Genomic DNA, 24,924 nt, shown 5'->3' with positions numbered 1-24,924 from the left:
GTTTTTCTCAGTTTGGCCAAATTGTGAGCAAAGCCACAAGTTTAACAGTATCTCGGCATTTACTCCTAATATCAAGAGTCATAAGCTCCGTTTTAACCCAGTAGTCCCACAGGGTTCAATTCATTTCAGTTTGGTATGCATTTTTCCTGTTTCCACTGTGAAAAGTTGTGGATGGTAACAATGGAACTGTTTCTTACGTCCCCATTTTTGGCGCCCCTCTGTTGGGATACCTAGCACACAGATCTGGTACTATAAGGTGGAAATAGAAACTTTGTAGCCCATTGATTGGTCAATAGAGGACAGTCACTCTTGCTCAGGGCTGAGTAGTAGTAGGTTTTGAAGCTCATGTAACCACTGTTCATACTGTAGCATGTTTTACATACATTAGTAAAGCAGAACTATAAAATAAAAGGATGTTTTGCTGCCTCTAGCAGCAGCTGGAGACTGAGAAAAAAATTTACTTAATTTACTGGGCCAACTGCCTGCAACTTTTAAGGTGGAACGTTTACTTGTAACGTTACTCAATTCTCCATTAGTTTTTATTGTCTCTCTTGGATGACATACACTTTTAGTAATGAGTGGATCTTCAAGTGTTTAAAAATATATATATTAATTTTGACCGGATTATGTTGACTGCGTATATTCTAATCCTCACCTGGAGAAAAAAAAGCATCATGGAGCATTGTTCCTGTGGGCTATGGCAACACTAAACCCCTGCACTTGCCTGAGAAGCACTCAATGCACAAAATGTTGTTCACAAAATGTTGGCGTGCAATCCCATTCTACGGATGATAAATGAGGTGCAGACTTCCATCTGTGTCACTGGTGAAGAGGAAATACAGCGAGTGTGGGACAGTGCAGTGAGTGACAACAACCCTGCCCACATTTAAGAGTACTGTTTGTGGTGGAAATGCTAAATGGACCTAGGGTCTAGATACCATGTCTGAAGGGTTACTTTTGGTTCCAAAGGTACCATACCAAACGTGTTTGGTGAAAATGGGGCTACAGCGTTCATTCAGAGTGAAATGTCACTCTAAAAATCTGCAAAGTATTGAGGAGATTCTGCAGCTTTAAGTCATAATTTCACCGCACAGCGATGGCTGTCACGCTCTGCCACGTGAACACAACCATATGATTAGAACACATAAAATAAACTTGGCACTAAATTTTCATTTTAACAACATACAAAAACATTGGGAAGCTTTTTCTGTGTGGACCCTGAAGTTAGGCTTTGAGGAAGAAGGGCAATCACAAAAGAAGAAAGGGGATTAAAGAATTACAGACACACGTGTTACTGGTTACCACCCCACTTCCAACAGCACCTGGAAGCTTGGTAACTGTGCTGCAACCAGTGGTTGCAAGAAGGGCCTCTGTGAGACTGACTGGTTATGTGTTTTGTCGTGTGTGTGTGTGTGTGTGTGTGTGTGTGTGTGTGTGTGTGTGTGTGTGTGCGTGTGTGTGAAGGCCAGGAAATCCATTGTCAGTGGATTTTTTCCTGAGGTGGCTGCTCAGTATAAGACAAGCTGCTCAGAAAGAACAGTAAAAGATGAACAGCAGGAGGGAAAGACAGGAAGGAAAAAATGAAGGGAAAACAGCAGCCAGCTCTCACTGTTCTTCTGAAAGTTCTGCTTGTGAAGCACCAAAAGTCCTGAGGGAGACCCAGACCCCCCCCCATCAGAGCCAGGCCAGGCTGGGTGGGGGCAGGTCAGGGTTTAGGCCAGCTGAAGGTGTCACACAGTGGCTCTGATAATCCTGCTGGGCCTGGAGCTGCGGTGGACCTTCGTGTGTTTGGATAAGTGGTCACTGCGGGCAAACTTCTTCTCGCACAGTGAGCACTCATATGGCTTGATGCCAGAGTGAGAGCGGCGGTGACGAGACAGTTCATCAGATCGGGAGAACCTGGTGACACAAGAGCAGGCGGGTGAGGTAAGGGACACTGTACCAAGGACAGATACACCAAGTCTTTCCACATGAGCCCACTGGCTAATTTATCCATGTCCCCTGCATGACCTAATCTGGTGTTCAAGGAACTAAGCTAGGAGCTCTAGGCCCACAGAGTGCATACTACTCTGGACCTGGTAAATAATACACACATTGTAGTAGACTTTTTTTAGCCTGTTTACACCTGATATTAACGTGTATTTGGGCAGCTGAGCACTGGCGCACTGTGAGGGTGGGAACAGAGGGCTTGGCAGGGACGGAGCACCTGCCACAGCAAGCAAACATGCCATCTGTGGTCATTTTGACTTGACCAGTGGACTTCACTACAAGCCCATTGGCTGTTGAAACAGGTGACGTGCTGTTCTAAAACCAGCCATTGGCAATTTAACCAGCTGAGTTGCAGGTGACACCATCAGCTGGCTTGAATCAAGCTCAGACCGGCCAGTTCTAACCACTGCAACTTGTCTCTGCAACACTCTAAAACGGTTTTGTCTCATCATGAATCATTAGTCTGAACTGGGTTAAATTTGTTCCTTGTTTCTTGCGTGTGAACTTGAAGTGGTTTGTTTAATCTTTTTGCTATTGTGTTCTTAGTCTGTTTGTTCTTTTATGTGAAATTCTTCATGCTGCTGTCTTGGCCAGGACTCCCTTGAAAAAGAGATTCTGAATCTTAATGGGACTATTCCTGGTTAAAGGTTAAATCTGGAGCTGCACAGTAATAGTCAATATTTGCTTTAAAATGAACTATTAGAATAGGCCAACATGCTTTTCTAAATTTGCACAATGAATGAATATTGCATACATTAAAAAGTATTGAATTTCATGTCTCCATCTGCTGGTGGGCCATCACAATAAGAGTATGCATGCATAATATGATGTTAATTCCACTACAGAAGAGACGTGATGATCACTAAAATTAGGTGGGAAAAAGTGGATATATCGATATTGGTATGGGTTATCAGTCAAATGATTTGTTACATACTGATAAATCAGATATCGGCAAAAATATCCAATATCGCGTATCCCTAGTTAAATGAAATGAAATAAACAAGCAGTGATAGTATGCAGCTAAAGATGGTTCTTTTTTCTTGGGGATGCAGCAATTTCAGCATTCTAAAGATATTTTTTCGGGCATTTTTAAGCCTTTAATCGATAGGACAGATGAGTGTGAAGGGGGGAGAGAGAGAGGGAGTGACATGCAGCAAAGGGCCACAGGCTGGAGTGAAACCCGGGCCGCTGCGGCAACAGCCTTGTACATGGGGCGCCTGCTCTACCACTAAGCAGGGTCCGACGTTAAGGTTTTTTCCTACTTGCCCTGCCGGGCAAGTACTTCTCAAATCTACTTGCCCCATCTAAATTCTTACTTGCCCTGCCTAAGAGGTTCTTTTTCTGGCTGTGTGGTGCATATTTTTGTTCATGACTTATATCTTACGTCAGCAGAGACGCTCAGCCAATGGAGGCAGCAGCACATAAAAAAGCAGCACACTGCAACTGGCCCCTCCGAGGACAGAAACAGGAGAGGAAATACACGATTACAGGCCTGGAATTAAGTCATTTTTAGGGCAAGGCCACTTTGGCCTTTGATAAATACAAATTTCTTGGGGCATCACGGCCAAAATGTGGGGCACCAAGGCCAAAACCAATGGCGCAATAACAATATGTGCTAATTACATTGAATGAAGCCAAAACAATATACGTGTTGAAAAACAGCACTGAGTTTATTAAAACTGGGTGTGCATGACTGGGGACATATCTCGTTTCTTGTTGTTTTGATTCATGTCCCTTATTTTTTAAGTCTTTGAAATCTCTTTATTCTGTTGTTATCTCCTAGTTATTAAGAAATTATTATTAGAAGAAGATTCTTTATTGTCCTTTCTCAGCACATTACATATATTTGACCTCTGTATTTGACCCATCCTACTGTATACACTAGGAACAGTGGGCAGCCACAGTGCAGCGTCCGGGGACCAACTCCAGTTCTTTTGCCAATGCCAGTGGTCAGGGTCACTGACAGGAGTATTCACCTAACATAACCTACATATCTTTAATTATATAATTATATATATGTCTCTATGGATATTTTACATAAATCCCCAATGTTTTACTTGACTTTAAAAAAATCCTCTTCCTTCATTTAATTTGACAATGTTTATTGTATTGTATTATATGTATTAATTCTCTACAGGATCTTGTATGTTCTTTAATGTTTGTTCAATTTATTAAAAGAAAAACAAAAACAAAAAAACGTTTTGGTGAACCCTGCAGCAAAGTGAATCCTCTTCCTCAGAGAGGATCTTTGCCTCCCAGTTTGTTCCTGGTGGCAGAGCAGAGTAAACTGTCTTCCTTCACAGAGGATCTTTGTCCCATGAGAGCAGGCAGTGTAAACAAGTTTCGCTGGCGATTTGATAGTCACTAGAAGCACATTATGACCCTTTGTAAAAGTTTCTGTGTGGTACCTGTGTTGTACATGAGCTAACGTTAGCGGCTAAGGACTGAGAGGCTGTCCGGTATGTGTGTGTGTCTGTCTGAGGAGTGTCAGTACATCAACTTGTTAGCCGTAGCCTTGCTGTTTGTCATGTTAATGTTAAAAAAAAAAACAGGACATGCTACACTGGCCGTATGGGTAGGAAGGGGATTACAGCACTGGCCGTTTGGCCGTGGTATAATTCCTGCCCTGTGATTAGAAAAAAAAAAAAAAAAAATGGAGTCGGTGCTGCTTGCCTGATTGGGCGTGTCTGCGCAGGGTCTGCTGGCCCGCCGGCTATTTTTACTTGCCCCGGGCATTCAGGCAACCATTAATGTCGGACCCTGCTAAGCCACCTACGCCCTGAGCAATTTCAGCATTCTGACACAAAGAAAATAACACTAACAAGAACTCATTAGTCAATGAGCTAAATGACAGAAAATTGATCAATAACAATTTTGATTTCTGAGCAATCTATTTAGTCATTTATCAAGCAAAGAGGCCAAAATATCAACATTTCAGCTACAAACGTGAGTTTTCTCAGCTTTTCTGTTCCATATCATTGTAAATTGAATATCTTTGTACTGACTGCCACTCACGCAAACAGGAAGTGTTCAGCCTATCATTGGCACTCTGCCATTAGCAGAGTCTTCTGGTACAAGTTTACTCCATCTCAATTTTTGGCACAACTCAATGCAGCATCTTCCAGTAAGGCATTTGTCATAAAAAGTTGTGCAGTGTTTTCGTATCTGCCAACCCTTCAAACTCATGGATGTGTCACTTCAACTGGACTTCATGGATCATGTGTCATCATCTCACTAACACCTAAAGCAACCTGCCCCTCCAATGCAGCCCCTTGCATCAACCACTGGAGAAATCTCCATAAAAGCACGTAATCATAAGTGCTATATCGTAGGCAACTGGAGACATTTCGCCTCTCATTCAAGAAGCTTCATCATGGTATGGCATGGTAGTCCCAAATTCACTGTTCTGCTTAGCCACACAGCCACATACAAAACACTGAGGAGTGATCCTAGCAGTGGCTACAAAAAGAAGGTAATAGACTATCTACAAAAACTGGAAAAGGAAAGTCATTGACAGACCACTGTATTATTGACTCTACCCTGCTAGGACCATCCCATGCATCTATGGACTCCCGAAGATACACAAGGAAGGAGCACCACTAGGAGACTCAAAGAGAAGAACAACTTGCAATTGGCCACCTTAAATACCTTTTCTCATGATTAGATGCACCTGTCTGTGAAGTTCAAGGCTTAATGAGCTCACCAAACCAATTTTGGTCCAGATAAAGACAGGTGTTTGTCTGTCAATGCTGCGATTTTTTTTTTTTTTTATATATAATTATTTTATTTTCATTTCTCAAATAACAAAAATTTCACGGTTGATACACGATACACGATTATAATAAAAACATCCAAAACGAGAAAACAAACAAACGAAAGAACAAAAACCCAGACACAAACAAAACCAAACAAAACAATTACACAAAAAAATAAATAAAAACACAACACAAATTTATAACAGACCCACAGCGAAAACAAACAAGCTCAACCTCCTAATTTCATGTCCTTTATCATTACATTAATCTCTATCATCCAGCGAATTAAATTTACTCATGTTAAACAGTTTAATAGATGTCCCTTGTTTTAAGCCATGCTATTTATTTATCCTACTGAATAAATTAAATATAACATCAGCACAGATAATTCATACACATTTGTTAAACATACACCTTTATGAACTCAACACTTGTAATACTTTTCCCCATATGTTTTCAAATTGAGTCACTTTATTTTTTTCAGTGGCTATAAGCTTTTCCATGTTCAAATAAAAAGACAGTTCATTTTTCCAGTGACTAAGAGAGGGAGGATATGTAAATTTCCAATGTTGTAGAATAAGTTTCTTTAATATCAAAGATGAGAAAAGAATGATCCATTTTTGTGGAAAATGCATATTATTATTATTTGAAACATCTTGCAAAATACAAAGCGATGGATGGAAATGAAGCTTCGTACCAAGAGCCTCAGATAGCCAATTCTCTATTTCCAACCAAATCTTCTGAACTTTATAACATTCCCAGAACGCATGAACCAGAGAGTCTGGGGTTCCACACTTTAAGCAGTTATTTGAAACCTTTCCATCATACTTATGCATTTTATCCCTGGTACAATATATTCTATACATTATTTTATACTGAATCAAACGTAAATTTTCATTGAGTGTAATATCTCTTGTTATATTCCAACATTGTTCCCACTTGGAATTTATATCCTCCCTTCCTAAATCCTGGTTCCATAAACAAGTTCTAGATTTCAACAAATTATCAACCAAATATGACTTCTGCAAAATTTTATAGACTTTGCCTGTCAGTCTGTGACATGTTTCAGGATTGAATATAAGTTTTTCTAGTTCACTATGTTGTCCTGAAAATTCTAAATCAAAACTTTGGAATAAGCTCCTCAGCTGCATGTACCTGAAAAATTCCCCATTCGATTGATCATATCTGCTTTTAAAGTCAGTCCAGGAAATAAATTTATTACCGTTCATTAAATTTTCAACTGTTTCTATACCTCTTTCCCGCCATGTAGACCAATTTAACATTTTATTCTGGAGAGTTATCCAAGGGTTATTCCACAATAAAGTTTGCTTCGGCAGTGTTATAGATTCCCTTAAAAGACTCTTCATCTTTCTCCATGATGCTGCTAAATTTCTAACCATAAAATTAGCAGAGGTATTTTTTTCAGTTTTGGAAAACAAATAGGAAAACAGGTTTTGAGGACAGACCTGAGCATTTTCAACCTGGAGCCATTGTTCATCATCTGTATGTTTAACAATATGGTGTAGGTATAATGCTTGATTTGCAAGGTAATACAGTTCTAAATCTGGAAGATTAAATCCTCCCATACTTTTTGATATATGTAAAACTTTTCTTTTTATTCTTGGAGTTTTCTTTTCCCAGATGAATTCTGAAATAATGGAATATACTTTTTTAAAGAAAATTTTTGGTGGGGCTACAGGAACTGTAGAAAAAAGAAAAAGAAATTTTGGAAGCCACATCATTTTAAATAAATTTATTCTTCCAGTGATATTTAACGGAAGATTTGACCATTTATTCATTTCGGATTGCATGCTGTTAAGTAGTAAAATATAATTATCGTTGTATATCTGTTTCTTATTAATATTAATATTACATCCCAAATACTTAATTTTAGAAGTCCATTTAAATGCCTGTCGAAGCGTATTTACTGTATTTTTGAATTTTCCTACTGCCATTACTTCTGTTTTTCCTAAATTAATCTTATAGCCTGACACCATTGAATATTCATTAAATATTCTAAGCAAAGGTTGAATAGATTCATCGAAATTATTTAAGTACATCAAAAGATCATCAGCAAATAAATTCAGTTTGTATTGTTCGTCTCCTATAGTGATACCAGTGATTTGCTGATCTTGTCTAATTCTCTCTGCCAGAGGTTCCATTGCTAAAGCAAAGAGAAGTGGGGACAGAGGACAACCTTGTCTTGTACCCCTCTCCAAAGTAAATTCCTCTGAAAGAACACTGTTGGTAAAAATTCTAGCTTTAGGGAATTTATACACAAGTCTCACAAAATTGAGGAATTCCCCTGGGAAATTAAATTTTTCCAAGACTTTAAAAAGAAAAGGCCACTCGGGGTGGTCAAACGCTTTTTCAGCGTCAACTGCCATAACAGTCAAATTTAAATTGTGTTTTTTAACATGCTGAATGATACCAAAACAAGTTCTTGTATTTGTCTGCAGACGCCTGTTTTTAATAAAACCTGTTTGGTTTTTATGTATCAAGTCTGGTAGGATCTTTGAAAGTCTATTGCTCATGAGTTTAGTTAATATCTTATTATCACAGTTGATTAAACTAATAGGTCTGTAATCAGCGGGTGATTCCCCAGATTTTCCTGGTTTCAGTATAACTGAGATAATTGCCTGATACATAGATTTGGGCAATACCTGGTTTTCTGACATATGTCTGGTCATTTGAATGAATATTGGAGCCAGTTTACTCCAGAATGTCGAATAAAATACAATTGGAAAACCATCCATGCCTGGTGCTTTTTTTAGTGAAAATGTTTTAATTGTTTGTAATATTTCAGCTCCGGTAATCTCTGAACTTAAAATTTCCCTTTTATCTTCTGAGAGTTGTTTTAAATGGATTCTATCTAAGAAGGAACTTGGATTGCTTAAATTGCCTTGTTCAGATTTGTACAGCATTTCATAGAAGATTTAAAAGTACTATTGATAAGTTTATTGTTTCTAATGAGTGCATCTGACTCATTGTCTCTGAGAATTATTGTTGGTCTAGACTGTATTCTCTTTACAAGTGATGCTAAATGTTTACCAGATTTATTTGCCATTAAATAAAATGCTTTATTTGAATTAAATCTATAGTTATTGGCTCTTTTTGAAAGTAAAAGTTCATACTCTTGTTTTGCTTTGGCCAATTTGTCCCCCAGTTCTAAAGACTTTTTATGACATGATTCCAATGTCTTAATTTCTCTTTCTTTATCTTTAATTTGGGAATCTAAATCATTTTTCTTCTTTGACGAAAATGAAATTATCATTCCTCTCATGTAGGCTTTAAACGTATCCCAAATTATATCAGGGGATGGTGTATCCTGTTGTCCATTATTTACATTTGTGTTAATAAAGCTATCAATTTTTTCATTAACATATTTCACAAACTCTGCATCAAATAAATGTGCTCTGTTCATTCTCCATATGCGATTACTCTTTTTATTTTCCGTCGGCACAATTAGACAGGATACAGGGGAATGGTCTGAGATAACAATTTCATAAATCTTTGAACTCAATACATTTTCTAAAGCCGCTTTTGAGATAAAAATATAATCAATCCTTGAATAACTGTTTTTACACTTGGAATAGTATGTGTAATCCTTTGTTGTTGGAAATAATATTCTCCATGTATCTTCCAATCTATTTGTCAATAAAAAGTCTTTCAATTTTTTGGAGGGTCTCTGAAGCCCCCCTTTTTATGACTCTGTCGGTCAAGCTTATCAAAAGTATTATTGAAGTCGCCTCCCACAATTATACTCCCTGTCTCATAGGTATCTAGGATATTTTGAATTTTATCCAGAAAAATTAAATTTGCTCCTGGAGGTATATATAATGAAATTAATGTGAACCTCTCACCATATAAATTACAAACCAACACCAGAAATCGACCTTCTTGGTCTTTATGGGCTGCTGTTAGGGAAAAAGGTATCCTTTTGTGAATCAGAATGCCCACCCCCCTGCTGTTGCTGCAGTAGGTGGCATCATAAGCCTCCCCTACCCAGTCTCTCTTTAGATACTCGATTTCCCCCTTTTTAAAATGAAGTTCTTGAAGAAACGCTACATCTGTGGAAAGACCCTTTAAATGAGCCAAAACCTTGTGTTTTTTTACCCCATTATGTAAACCATGCACATTCCAAGTAATGCATTGGATTTTATTCATTGATTCATGCGATGGCCCGGATATAACTTCTCTTAGATTCGCTGTCATACTAAATGATTACTCTCCAACTCAGTAACGTCATGATAAAGTTCATAAACAGAAATACGTTTTACCCTACCTATGAATATAGTTGAGCTAACATCATACGATAGACAAACATAAAACAAAACAAAAAATACTACTTTAAGGCGCATTGCCTTTAAAGGGTTTAAGAAGCTCCTCTTCTTCCCTCATTGTGCCTAAACCTGCGTCTCCTATCAAAATGTGGAGGAAATATTTATGGAATTTTCATCTGCACTCCCCAACCCGCCCCCATATGGATTCTTAATATCTTAACATCACATGATATTAATATATTAATGTCTAATATCTCAATATCACATAACATAGAAACATAAACAGTCTTACACATTGCTGGGAATGGAAACTCAAAAGTCCACATGACCACATCACTCAAGAACTGAAAAAAGATTAATAAACAAAATTTAGACAGAAAACTCCTCTGTGCATCTTAAGGTAACCAGTCCAAACTTTCCCCGGCAGTTTTCACAACGTGCCTTTAGTTATAGTTCATCTTGGGGGAGGGGTATTCTACATTGTGAAACATAATGAACTCATAATGAAGCAGTTACTCAGAGTCAGATTTCAGTTACTGCTTACCAGAACATTTCATCCCTCTTGCTTGACTGCGGCCCACTGCACTCTAACCATGGCACATGCACTTTTACGCACGAGAGCCTGAGCTCTCGCTGTTCATGTTGATTTTGAGCTTGGCCTGAGCTTCTGCTGCGCTTGTAAACTGAAGCTTTTGCCTTCCTTTCCATACCCATAGAGTTGCCGGAAACCGTAGTTGGGATTTAATCCCGCATTTATCCAACTCCTGACGAATGGGGAGATATACCCTGCGCTTCCTCCTCAAATTTGTGGAGAGATCCTGCACAAAGCGGATGGTTTGGTCCTGGATCCTGACTTCTTTCTCACCTTGTGCCTTTAGTATGTTAATTTTGGTCTGGTGGTTCCATACTTTAAAGATGACCATACATGGATATTTGGCCTTGCTTTGCTTGATGCCGATCCGATGACAAAGCTCCAAATCTTCGGGAGTTATTTTCACGTCCAACTCACTGGATAACAGATCGACCAGATAGTCCGTTAAATTATCTCCCTCCTCGCCTTCTGGCAAATTAAGAATCCGGATGTTGTTTCTTCTCATTCTGTTTTCTTGTGCATCCAACTGATCCTCCAAATGCCCAAATTGTTTTTCCAGAGCGCTTATTCTTGTTTCATGTGAATCCATACGCACACCTTGATTGTGCACATCAGTGACCATAGATTCAATTTTCTTGTCGAGTGACTCCACTTTAGCTTCCACTGATTTTACTTTATGTTCCACCGAAACCAGCGTTGCAAAGATTTTCTCTATATTACGTTGAATGTCATTCAGCTGGTCGTCACCGTCTTTGGCGTCTCCCTGCTGTTCTTTGTCTCGGGTCTTTGGCCGCATGATTTCTGATTGTCCGTTTCCCGCAGCTTGGGATCTCTCCAAACTTTAAGATTTTTTAATCCAGAGACATATCAATTTAACACTGCCTTATGTCCACAGAAAAACTTTCTGGATTTTTTTTAAATTGCAGTTTTTAGGCACTCTTTTCCTGGAGCTACTCGCACCCCATGCGTTCAGTCCCGCGCATGCGCCTCCTCCTGAGAAGAGGGAGAGATCGCTAGTTGCTAGGCTAATTTATACAATGTAAAATACCATAGGCCTGTGCTAGTAACGTTAGCATGTTGTATTTGTGGGGAAAATGTGTCCAGATAAAGACAGGTGTTTGTCTGTCAATGCTGCGATTTATAGTGAAGCCAATTTGCGTACTTGTGTTTGAAATTGTCTCTATTAAGCCATATTTAATGTGTTTTGAAGGTAACACTTTACAATAAGGTACACAAAATTAAAGTAGTTACTGAGGAACTAATAAGGAACTAATGAGTAGTTACTGAGGAACTAATGAGGAACGAATGAGGAACTAATGAGGAACGAATGAGGAACTAACTATTAGTTAATGGTCAGTTCCTCAGTAACTCATGATCAAATTTCAGAGGAGTAGTTACTGAGGAACTTATGAGGAACTATTGAGTAGTTACTGAGGAACTAAGGTACACAAAATTAGAGTAGTTACTGAGGAACGAATGAGGAACTAATGAGGAACGAATGAGGAACTAATGATGAACTATTAGTTAATGGTCAGTTCTTCATTAACTCATGATCAAATTTCATAGAGGGGCTAATCACGACTTAATAATTAGTGAACTAGTTACTTCATCAGTGCAGAATCATTACTCAATAACCCATCCATTAGTTAACCTTTTTATGTCCTAAAGTAAAGTGACACATAATGAGTAGTCTTTCATTACATTATCATCATCTTTACAATTAGTTCATTAACAAAAATACACTGTCTGGCCAAAAAAAAAGTCGCCACCTGGATTTAACTAAGCAAATAGGTACGAGCCTCCTATTGGATAATTACTGCATGGGCGATTATCTTTCAGCTGGCAACAAGTTATTTAACCCCAACTGGTGCAATGAGTTGCTTCTCATTTCCTAAACAACCATGTCGAAAAACACATCCCGTGGTCGTGGAAAAGATGTTAGTCTGTTTGAGAAGGGTCAAATCATTGGCATGCATCAAGCAGAGAAAACATCTAAGGAGATTGCAGAAACTACTAAAACTGGGTTAAGAACTGTCCAACGCATTATTAAAAACTGGAAGGATAGTGGGGACCCATCGTCTTCGAGGAAGAAATGTGGCCGGAAAAAAATCCTCAATGATCGTGATCGGCGATCACTTAAACGTTTGCCGAGATCAAATCGAAGAAAAACAACAGTAGAACTCAGGGCTATGTTTAATAGTGAAAGTAAGAGCATTTCCACACACACAATGCGAAAGGAACTCAAGGGATTGGGACTGAACAGCTGTGTAGCCTTAAGAAAACCACTAATCAGTGAGGCTAACCGGAAAAAAAAGGCTTCAATTTGCTAGGGAGCATAAAGATTGGACTCTGGAGCAATGGAAGAAGGTCATGTGGTCTGATGAGTCCAGATTTACCCTGTTCCAGAGTGATGGGCGCATCAGGGTAAGAAGAGAGGCAGATGAAGTGATGCACCCATCATGCCTAGTGCCTACTGTACAAGCCTGTGGGGGCAGTGTTATGATCTGGGGTTGCTGCAGTTGGTCAGGTCTAGGTTCAGCAACAGTATGTGCTCAAAGAATGAGGTCAGCTGACTACCTGAATATACTGAATGACCAGGTTATTCCATCAATGGATTTTTTCTTCCCTGATGGCACGGGCATATTCCAAGATGACAATGCCAGGATTCATCGGGCTCAAATTGTGAAAGACTGGTTCAGGGAGCATGAGACATCATTTTCACACATGGATTGGCCACCACAGAGTCCAGACCTTAACCCCATTGAGAATCTTTGGGATGTGCTGGAGAAGGCTTTGCGCAGCGGTCAGACTCTACCATCATCAGTGCAAGATCTTGGTGAAAAATTAATGCAACACTGGATGGAAATAAATCTTGTGACATTGCAGAAGCTTATCGAAACAATGCCACAGCGAATGCGTGCCGTAATCAAAGCTAAAGGCGGTCCAACGAAATATTAGAGTGTATGACCTTTTTTTTTGGTGGTGACTTTTTTTTTGGCCAGGCAGTGTAATCAGACAGCAGGATTCTTGAGAAGAGTTTTATTCATTATTTTCAGACCAGATACACATTAATATGACCATCCATGTTATTCTGTATGATGATGCCTTAGAAATAAATATGATAGTGTGTCACATTTTAGGTAGGCTAAGCTTAAAGAATTTATCATGGGGGCTGCGTGTAAAGTACTATATACTGATCACACCGTTGTTGACAGTACAGTTGTTTGAGGTGCACAAAATTTAAAGTAGTTAATATGAAACAAATTTGGAACTAATGAGGAACTAACTATTAGTTAATGGTCAGTTCTTCAGTAACTCCTGATCAAATTTCAGTAGTTACTGAGGAACTAATGAGGAACTAACTATTACTTAATCATTACCTACCCTTTTTGTGTACCCTAAAGTAAAGTGAGACGGTAATGATAATGGTAATGATTACTGAATCATTACCTACTCATTAGTTACTCTTTTTGTGTACCCTAAAGTAAAGTGAGACATCAAAATGAGTAGGTAATGATTTAGTACTCATTACCTACTCATTTTGATGTCTCACTTTAAAATGAGTAGGTAATGAGTACTGAATCATTACCTACTCATTAGTTACTCTTTTTGTGTACCCTAAAATAAAGTGAGACATCACAATGATTAGGTAATGATTGCTGAATCATTACCTAATCATTAGTTACTCTTTTTGTGTACCCTAAAGTAAAGTGAGACATCACAATGATTAGGTAATGATTACTAAATCATTACCTAATCATTAGTTACTCTTTTTGTGTACCCTAAAGTAAAGTGAGACATCAAAATGAGTAGGTAATGAGTACTGAATCATTAGCTACTCATTAGTTACTCTTTTTGTGTAGCCTACCCTAAAGTAAAGTGAGACATCAAAATGAGTATGTAAACTAAACTAATGAGTATGTGTAAACTAAACTGTGAATGTGAAATCTTGCCAAAAGTAAGATGAGATTAATAATAAATCTTTCAATGGGTTTTGCCGTATTTCTGTTAAAGTCAAAAAGTCCAAACAGCACATCCCTCCAAAACTGCTTAAATTATTTTTTAATATTGTCCGCAATAAAATTACAAATATCACTCCAGAGTCTTTTGACAATGGGGCAGTGCCAAAATAAATGAGTAACAGTTTCAAGCGTTGGGTGTAGTCTTTGTGGTGTGTTCAAATGCAACTGACACAGGGTGACGTGAGGCGACGTAGACGATGCAACGGTTGGCTTTCGTTGCCGCTAGTTCTTTGATGTCGGTTTGGTGTGTCAGCACCTTGTACAGAATAACATGGATGGTCATATTAATGTGTATGTGGTCTGAAAATAATTAATTAAACTCTTCTCAAGAATCCTGCTATCTGTGATTTTATTTGTTAATGAACTAATTGTAAAGATGATGATAATGTAATGAAAGACTACTTATTATGTGTCACTTTACTTTAGGACATAAAAAGGTTAACTAATGGACGGGTTATTGAGTAATGATTCTGTACTGATGAAGTAACTAGTTCACTAATTATTAAGTCGTGATTAACCCCTCTGTGAAATTTGATCATGAGTTAATGAAGTACTGACCATTAACCAATAGTTAGTTCCTCATTAGTTCCTCAGTAGCTACTCCTCTGAAATTTGATCAGGGGTTACTGAAGAACTGACCATTAATTAATAGTTAGTTCCTCATTAACTACTCCTCTGAAATTTGATCATGAGTTAATGAAGAACTGACCATTAACTAATAGTTAGTTCATCATTAGTTCCTCATTAGTCCCTCAGTAACTACTCTAATTTTATGTACCTTAGTTCTTCAGTGACTACTCATTAGTTCATCATTCGTTCCTCATTCGTTCCTCAGTAACTACTCTTATTTTGTGTAGCTTAGTTCCTCAGTAACTACTCTTTCGTTCCTCATTAGTTCCTCATTCATTCCTCATTAGTTTCCCAGTAACTACTCTAATTTTGTGTAGCTTAGTTCCTCAGTAACTACTCATTAGTTCCTCATTAGTTCCTCATTAGTTACTCATTCGTTCCTCATTAGTTCCTCAATAGTTCATCAGTAACTACTCTAATTTTGTGTACCGTAGTTCCTCAGTAACTACTCATTAGTTCCTCATTAGTTCATCAGTAACTATTCTAATTTTGTGTACCGTAGTTCCTCAGTAACTACTCATTAGTTCCTCATTAGTTCCCCAGTAACTACTCTAATTTTGTGTAGCTTAGTTCCTCAGTAACTACTCATTTGTTCCTCATTAGTTACTCATTCGTTCCTCATTAGTTACTCATTAGTTCCTCATTAGTTCATCAGTAACTACTCTAATTTTGTGTACCGTAGTTCCTCAGTAACTACTCATTAGTTCCTCATTAGTTCCTCATTAGCTCCCCAGTAACTACTCTAATTTTGTGTAGCTTAGTTCCTCAGTAACTACTCATTTGTTCCTCATTAGTTCCTCATTAGTTACTCATTCGTTCCTCATTCGTTCCTCATTAGTTACTCATTAGTTCCTCAGTAACTACTTTAATTTTGTGTACCTTATTGTAAAGTGTTACCTGTTTTGAATCAACTAAACTTCATAGCACTTAACAGAAACCTACACTGCCATCTAGCATTTTGGGGGTGTAACTGCAGAGTGACACAGACACACCACCTCAGAAGTAAAAATGCTCACAACATCAAAGGCGACGTGCATAGGCTACGTACGTAGGGTCTACGCACAACCATAAATTGCGTGTTAGTCTTACACTTCATATTTACTTTATAGGGTGAGGAACTATATTTGGTAATTTCCGCACACATTACATATGGAGCCCATCCCGTGCCTCAGTGAGGTCAAGTAGCATGTGGTCTTCACCCAGCCAATCAGCAAAGATTAACCTACATCACAGAACATGCGATTGTGGCATTTGACAAATCAGCAGAGACCTGGACCACATCCAACTTGCTGTTTTTTCTGAAGTCCCTCTGCAATTATGGTCAAAACATCAAAACTAACCATGGTAAGTTGATGAAACTCACACATTTTATGGTTGAATAATTGTGCTAAGTGATTAAATATGTGTTGTTTGTGGAGGACTTAGTGAAATGAGTAAAATTATGGCATGAAAAATGGGGGCACCATATTTGATCATACGCCCTGTTCACCTAAAAACTAGAGTTAATATGGAATGTCGATATTTGAACATATACCCAGTGTTTCCGCTACATTCATTTAGCAGCGCCGCTGCTGCTCCTTCAAAACATTTATTTTGCAAATGCACCACCTTATAACAGTTGTTTTATTGCATGTGTTTAATTTTTAGCAAGTGCCTGCTCGGATATTTCATGTCAAGAGGAGGGAGACTGTTGTCGTGCCAGCCCACCCTGCCATCAGTGATGATGATGAGGAGCCTGACCACCAGTGCTGATGTCCCTAAGTCTGTCACCGCAGCCACACCCCAAATGAGGCTGCAAGTACTGCAGCAGGATAAGCAACATTCTCGGGTCAAATGTGGCCTGAAGGGTCTGCAAGGTCCACCACTGCATGAACAGTGAGCGTAACTGCTTTATCATGAAGAAGTGGCCTGCCTCCAAAGTGATAATGTGTATGTTGACAGGTGCCTGAATCAGCACAAATGTTGTAATATTCTAAAAATTATGTTTTAATGTTTTACAACACATGTTAATTTCACCTTATATGTGTATTTCTTGTATTTTTTATATATACACTTCTTGAATTTTTTTTTACCACTTTAGGGCAAGGAACCAAATATGTAACTTCGTTGACCTTGATTTTCAACATGAAAATGAAAAATTTTAAAAAAATGTCACAAAAGCAAAAAAGTCTTGTTATGTCCTCCAATAACACTCTAGGGTTGAAATTTTGAATTTCAAAGTATTTCAACCCTATAAAGGGTTAATGCTACTACAGAATACATCATGCCACATACCTCCATCCACACTCAGGCCAGCTACATGTGTAGGGCTTCTCTCCTGTATGCCGGCGGAAGTGAGCTTTCAGATGGCTGCTTTTGGTGTACATCTTCCCACAGCCTGGGTGGGAGCACTTATGGACCCTCTCTGTAGGTGGCAGTCTGGTCATCCGGGGGGCCACGGCCTTAAGCAGACCATTGCCCTGGCCCCCAACCCCAGTCATGCCTGTGATCTCTAGAGTCCTCATAGTGATGGGCAGAGGGGCGATCTTCACGTACTTCTGATCAGCTGACTTGGTATCTCCACTGTTTAGTGATAACAGGGTGGTGGGGGTGGAGGGCACCTGTGGGGCCAGCAGGGTGACATTTTGTCCTGTTGCACCCTGGAGCCCCATGACCACATGAGTGAGCCAAATGCCACTTGGCGCCCCAGGTGAAGAGCCTGCTGAGGCCGAGGGCTGGGCCAGAGGTAGGGGCTGGAGCTGGAGAACCAGTGGACCCCCCAGGAGCACTGGTGAGGTTAAGGTGGAGGGTGGGGAGTTCATTTGGCCAGAAGGATAAAGGTCAGCTGGGCTGTGGCTCTTTTGATCTTTCTGAGGGGTGTTTGAGCTTGAAGTGCAGTGAGAGGCACTAGTCCCTATGTCACTGCAAGTCTCTAAGGAAGCAGCCGGGGGTGCAGTGGAGGATGGAGATTCACTGCATGGAAGAGGGGAGGCCTCTTCTTTTGGAGTCAGCAGCCCCTCTTTGACCAGTTCCATTTTTTCCCTCAAGAACTCCTCTATGTCCTCCAGGGTCGGGGAGAACGGGGAAGAGGGATGGAAAGGGAATTCTGGCAGTTTAGGATCCTGACTCGCAGGCTCCTCTTCTCCCTCTGTTCCTAAAAAAATATGCAGACTCGTCTCCTCATCTTCTTCTTCATCCTCCTCTTCCTCCTCTCCAGGGCTAGAGCTGTGCACAGCCCCCACCTCCCCAGTTTCGGGGCTGTTGCAGGAGGCTGAACTGCCCCCTTCGCTGTGGACGCCATCTCCTAGGCCAAGGGAGAATAGGCTGCTGCTATCCCTAAACAGGTCATTCTCCAAAATCAGCGTTCTGCTGCTGAGAGACACCATTGATCCAGGCCAAACACACAGGAGAGGATGTTGAGGAAACACTATCCAGGAGTGGGATAACAAAAAAAACCTGCAAAGGAAACAGTGAGATTGGATTTTATTACTCAGCAAAAAGTTAAAAGGTGAATGAAGAGCTATTTACATCACCACCTGACTTTTACACATTAACATTACCTTTGGTTACAAAGAACATATTTAAGAAATCATTTATTCCACAGGCCGCTGATTGACTAGTTTCTTACAGACATAATTTTAATCTCATTTTTTGCTACCTAATTTTTGTACATTGTATTTTATTACTTGCCAGATGCGCAAAACACAATGTTCTACTTTGATAGACAATAAAGTTTAAAGTATAAACAAGGGCTAGGTGATATGGTTGAAATTACAACTTGGGCAATACACATACAATGCAATTATAATACAGCAAGTGTTGACAATCACATACAAAATTACCATGTCGATGCTCAATGCAGTTAACAGTGTTTTGCTGTTATATGTTACAAAACCAACTCTTCACGCATGCAAAAAAAACAAACAAACAAAAAAAAAAAACCGTGAGATAAATGTACTTGTTTGGGGGCCCCGTGGCAAAAGTTTGCTGCTGGGCCCCTCCTGAGCCACGTTTATGTACCCCATCAGCTCTGAGTTCACATTAAGTCTTCTGCAACGTCTGCTCCACAAAGCAATTGATTTATCGTCACCGTAGAATTATAAGGTCCTATCTGAAAATTGTCAGAATTGAGTTAATCATATATTCTTTCTCTGTGACAACTTATTAGCACAGTATGATTTATTTTTTTATTTTATTTTTAGCATTAATGCATTAATTGTGATGCAATTAAAATACAATTAAAAAGGGTGTGTTTTTTTTAAATAGCGTTTATTGTGTACTGCTAATTTGTCCCTTCGATGGACCCTTACTTTTAGTCAAGCTGCTGGAGCAGCTTTCTGCTACCACAGTAATGAAAAATACCAGTGCTTTTGAATGGCCCCTTTCACTCCCAAACAGCTTAGTTGACAAGAGTAAAGTAATATGCACCTTAATTCAAATGGAATTAAAATATCATCAAAGTATTTAGAGTTTGCTGAGCACACAGATGCAGCCACAGATGTCAGTGGGCAACTGCATCACCAAAGATGTCAGAGTACCATTTTGGAGTGTCCAAATCTGCTCAGACCTGTGGATGAAACTAAATCGAAGATGTTAACTACAGCGCTGCTAAATGGCTGGAATCTGACTGGAGACCAGTCAACATTGTGGAACACCTGGGTCTGAGGGACGTCTTCATGTTGGCATGTTGACATGGTTTCAGGACCACACTGTTTTAGCAGTGCAGCACTGATCTGAAAGAAATAAATCTACAAGTCAACATCATAAAATACATTTCATTGATTTCAATTAATCCCCAGTCAAGACACTAGAGTTACTTTACCTTGTTAAAATGGACTTTAAAACTGTTTTTAAATGCAAAATAGTGAAAGTGACTGAAAATGTGATTAATTGCGATTAGGCTAACTATTGAAATTCAGCAATTAATTGGGATTAAACAAATTTATCATTTGACAGACCTAGTAAGTACAGAATAAAATAAAATTCTATTTAAAAACTATTAAAATACTATCAAAATTAGGGATGCACAATATTGGATGTGTTGCCCATATGCCAATATATAACAAATTATTAGGCCTATAACCGATACCGATATTGATATATCCACTTTTTCCCCACCTAATTTTAGTGACCATCAAGTCTCTGTAGTGGAATTAACATGATATTATGCATGCATACTCTGATCATGATGGGCCACCAGCAGATGGACACATGAAATAGAAAGCTTTTAAATGTATGTAATATTCATTCATCGTGCAAAATAAGAAAAAGCATGTTGGCTGTTTCTGGTAGTTCATTTTAAAGCCAATATAGGCCAATACCTACAGTACAGGCCAAAAGTTTGGACACACCTTCTCATTCAATGCGTTTTCTTTATTTTCATGACTATTTACATTGTAGATTCTCACTGAAGGCATCAAAACTATGAATGAACACATGTGGAGTTATGTACTTAACAAAAAAAGGTGAAATAACTGAAAACATGTTTTATATTCTAGTTTCTTCAAAATAGCCACCCTTTGCTCTGATTACTGCTTTGCACACTCTTGGCATTCTCTCCATGAGCTTCAAGAGGTAGTCACCTGAAATGGTTTTCCAACAGTCTTGAAGGAGTTCCCAGAGGTGTTTAGCACTTGTTGGCCCCTTTGCCTTCACTCTGCGGTCCAGCTCACCCCAAACCATCTCGACTGGGTTCAGGTCCGGTGACTGTGGAGGCCAGGTCATCTGCCGCAGCACTCCATCACTCTCCTTCTTGGTCAAATAGCCTTTACACAGCCTGGAGGTGTGTTTGGGGTCATTGTCCTGTTGAAAAATAAATGATCGTCCAACTAAACGCAAACCGGATGGGATGACATGTCGCTGCAGGATGCTGTGGTAGCCATGCTGGTTCAGTGTGCCTTCAATTTTGAATAAATCCCCAACAGTGTCACCAGCAAAACACCCCCACACCATCACACCTCCTCCTCCATGCTTCACAGTGGGAACCAGGCATGTGGAATCCATCCTTTCACCTTTTCTGCGTCTCACAAAGACACGGCGGTTGGAACCAAAGATCTCAAATTTGGACTCATCAGACCAAAGCACAGATTTCCACTGGTCTAATGTCCATTCCTTGTGTTTCTTGGACCATGAAGGCCTGATTGGCACAGTCTCCTCTTAACAGTTGTTCTAGAGATGGGTCTGCTGCTAGAACTCTGTGTGGCATTCATCTGGTCTCTGATCTGAGCTGCTGTTAACTTGCGATTTCTGAGGCTGGTGACTCGGATGAACTTATCCTCAGAAGCAGAGGTGACTCTTGGTCTTCCTTTCCTGGGTCGGTCCTCATGTGTGCCAGTTTCGTTGTAGCGCTTGATGGTTTTTGCGACTCCACTTGGGGACACATTTAAAGTTTTTGCAATTTTCCGGACTGACTGACCTTCATTTCTTACTCGTTTTTCTTTAGTTAGCTGATTGGTTCTTGACATAATATGAATTTTAACAGTTGTCCAATAGGGCTGTCAGCTGTGTATTAACCTGACTTGTGCACAACACAACTGATGGTCCCAACCCCATTGATAAAGCAAGAAATTCCACTAATTAACCCTGATAAGGCACACCTGTGAAGTGGAAACCATTTCAGGTGACTACCTCTTGAAGCTCATGGAGAGAATGCCAAGAGTGTGCAAAGCAGTAATCAGAGCAAAGGGTGGCTATTTTGAAGAAACTAGAATATAAAACATGTTTTCAGTTATTTCACCTTTTTTTGTTAAGTACATAACTCCACATGTGTTCATTCATAGTTTTGATGCCTTCAGTGAGAATCTACAATGTAAATAGTCATGAAAATAAAGAAAACGCATTGAATGAGAAGGTGTGTCCAAACTTTTGGCCTGTACTGTATGATCCACTGATATTATCGTGTGTCACAAATTAAAAAGTATGAACAATATGTAACTAAGACAAAATGAAAAAGCTGTGCAGGTTTTAATGGTGGTTTGTGCATTAGATTTGACATAAAATATCCCATCTTTAAAAGTTGTTATCAAATATAGGGAAGGAATATTCCTAAACCTTCTACAATTACCTTTATTTTTTCAAGGCCATCTTCACCTGTGGGCCACAATAAACTTTAAAATTTTCTAGCACTGGTCTGACTATATTTATATGCACACAAAGTGAGGCAGCATTGTATTAACAGGATATGAGAAATGAAATGGAAAATTCTTTGATTATGCAAATTCCAAGTTTATTAAAAATGGATCTGTAGTTACAGTGTATCTGACCCCTACCTTGTTGCAGACATTCTATTTAAAACAGAGTCCGAACGGACAGACTTACAGCGGTGACAAAGTGCCCGTTAGCCTGTGTGCAGGCTGTTTGTTGCTGCTGTCAGACGGTCAGGCACATGTTGCAGCAGGGCCTCATACTTTACACAATGCACGAACAAGGCGCTGGGTAAACACGGCCCGCACTGACGCGCCCATTACCGTGTGGCGAGGAAAACGGACCGTGTTGCTCGGGGTTCGCTCGAAAGCAGAAAAAAATGTGCTCGGGCTATTTGTAAGGCAGAAGCGGTCGGCAACATCGCAATCCGCCCGAATGCGACTGCGCCCGCAGAGGAATCCACGAGTCTCAAGTTCGGCTGGGTCAAAATTTGTTCTATTTATACTCCTACGTGTCTCCGGATGAACCGAGCGCGACCATCCCGGACATTCGGCTTGACCTACCGTGTGTAGTTCGGAGGAGGCTCGGTAAGGAGATGCGGCGCCGTCGATGGCTCTAGTGTTCTCCTGTTCTCTCTTTTCCTCCGTCGTGTTATTGTCGTAGCACACTCACATCCCGTCCTTGCCACGGGTCCATGTTGGCATTCCTTTTCCCAGCGTCACGTGACAGCATTGCTGCACAACTCGGAGGCACGGGTCCTATTCCGCGTCTCTGATTGGCTGAGCGCGGCGGAGGCTCGCCCTAAAAGAAGCGCTCTGATTGGCTGCCGCTCGATAAATTCTGACTGCCATGTGTTGATGGAGGGATCACTGTACAACGACTAAAGCACGATACAATGTGGCCTATTGATGGTGTACACAGGGATGGACAAAATAATGGAAACACCTATCAATGTAACTATGTACCGTTTTTCATCAGCGCAGCCTCTGGGCTCTTTGTCCTGCATCCTGCAAACCTGCAGCTGCTCCTGAGGAGACAGTTCTGACAACATCCTGCTACTAAACAAACTACTCCTGAATATACTACACTAAATAATAGAGAAGATGGAGGCATTTTCTAATTTTGATTACAACTAGGGAACATTTGTATGGAGCTCGAACAGTCTCAAAATGAATAAATGCACACAGAAATTAATAAATGCACAAAGAAAGGATTCACAGATGTATTTGGGGATTTATATATATATATATATAAATATATATATATATATATATATATATATATATAAATGACTTAATATATATAATGACTCAAAACACAAACACATTTTCAATGCACATGAAAAAAATGTTTCATTCCATATATAAGTAGAAGAAAATCCACATATAAAAAATAAGATTTATAAACATATTTGTGATGCACACAAAAATATTTCTTGTTTTAAATATTATAATTGAAATTCACAAATGTACGCATGTAAGAGTATTTGCAATTTTCATCATACATATTTGGAGGTTGTTACATTGATATATGAACTGTCGAACCTGCATTTACAAAGTGCTTTTAATTTGTAAACTTCCCTGCATTTGTGTGTGGAGTTTTGAGACTCCCCTGACTTGACTCGATTCATAAATGCATTTTTTCTATGAGGGGATTGCCTCCATTTGCCCTGATTGTTATTCTCATCTATGCTGAGAAATGATCAGACTTATTGACTCCCAGTGTGGGGCTGAGAGCTTTGGCTCCTCCAAACATAAATGTTATAAAATCTGCAAAGATGACTAATGTTATTGTTTAACTCTCTGATAAAAACTGAGAGACTTTCTTATTTCTACAATCTAATCTCAAAAAAGCATACTCAAGATCTCTGTTTAACACTATCAACAGACTGGTGAGCCCTGCCCAAGCTACTGTTTCTGCCACATCTGTAGAAGATTGTGAGAAGTTTTTAAAGTACTTTGTTGAAAAGATAGAAAACATCAAACCATCAGTTACTCCCACTAGCTTACCTCCTCTGTCATCACAGCCTTCGCTCTCCATCACAGTGTTGGATGAGTTTACCCCATTAACCTTAAGGATTTGGATGACATTGTGTTTAAATACTAATCTCAGTACCTGTAAGTTGAATGTTCTGCCTTCCAAGTTTTCCAAAGAGGTTTTTGAAGTCATTGCCCCATGGCATCTAAAAATTGTTAATGAATTTCTTGTCTGGCCAGGTCTCACATTACTTCAACAAGCCTTTATCCAGCCTCTCCTTCAGAAATCTGGTTTAGATCCTACACTGCCCAGTAATTACTGTCCTATATCCAAATTACTGCTGATCTCAGAAATGTTGAAAAAGCTCAGTAACATCTAGAAAGAATAGAAGAAAACAACATATTTGATTAATTCCAGTCTGGCTTTACAAAAAAATCACAGTACAGAAACTGCTCTACTTACTGTACGTTCACACCAAAAGCTGCCAGAGCTGCAAAATAGCTGAATTCGCTCTAGCAGCTCATGACGTCAAATTCTGAACATTCGGTTATGCT

General features: G+C 39.4%; 1 protein-coding gene across 1 annotated transcript; it reads right to left on the bottom strand.

Moving 5' to 3' along the window:
• Positions 1–1,401: 1,401 nt before the first annotated feature.
• On the bottom strand, positions 1,402–23,307 carry LOC117260673 (Krueppel-like factor 15). The gene is made up of 3 exons (XM_033632701.2): positions 22,957–23,307; positions 17,546–18,706; positions 1,402–1,899 (listed from the first exon to the last, which is right to left on the bottom strand). Exons 2-3 carry the CDS (start codon positions 18,634–18,636, stop codon positions 1,731–1,733), a joined length of 1,260 nt encoding a protein of 419 aa, XP_033488592.1. The 5' UTR covers positions 18,637–18,706; positions 22,957–23,307; the 3' UTR covers positions 1,402–1,730.
• Positions 23,308–24,924: the final 1,617 nt, after the last annotated feature.

The sequence above is a fragment of the Epinephelus lanceolatus genome, chromosome 1, assembly GCF_041903045.1.
Source record: "Epinephelus lanceolatus isolate andai-2023 chromosome 1, ASM4190304v1, whole genome shotgun sequence".
Lineage (NCBI taxonomy): Eukaryota > Metazoa > Chordata > Actinopteri > Perciformes > Serranidae > Epinephelus > Epinephelus lanceolatus.
The sequence above is the reverse complement of the archived record's forward strand: the minus strand, read 5'-3'. Positions and strand labels throughout refer to the sequence as shown.

What these genes read in the sequence shown, in the direction of transcription:
- LOC117260673 (XM_033632701.2), bottom strand. Translation starts at nt 18,636, where the DNA reads ATGGTGTCTCTCAGCAGCAGAACGCTGATTTTGGAGAATGACCTGTTT. An exon ending in TGGCCTGAGTGTGGATGGAG is followed by an intron (nt 1,900 to 17,545) that starts GTATGTGGCATG and finishes TTGTGTCACCAG; the next exon opens with GTTCTCCCGATCTGATGAAC.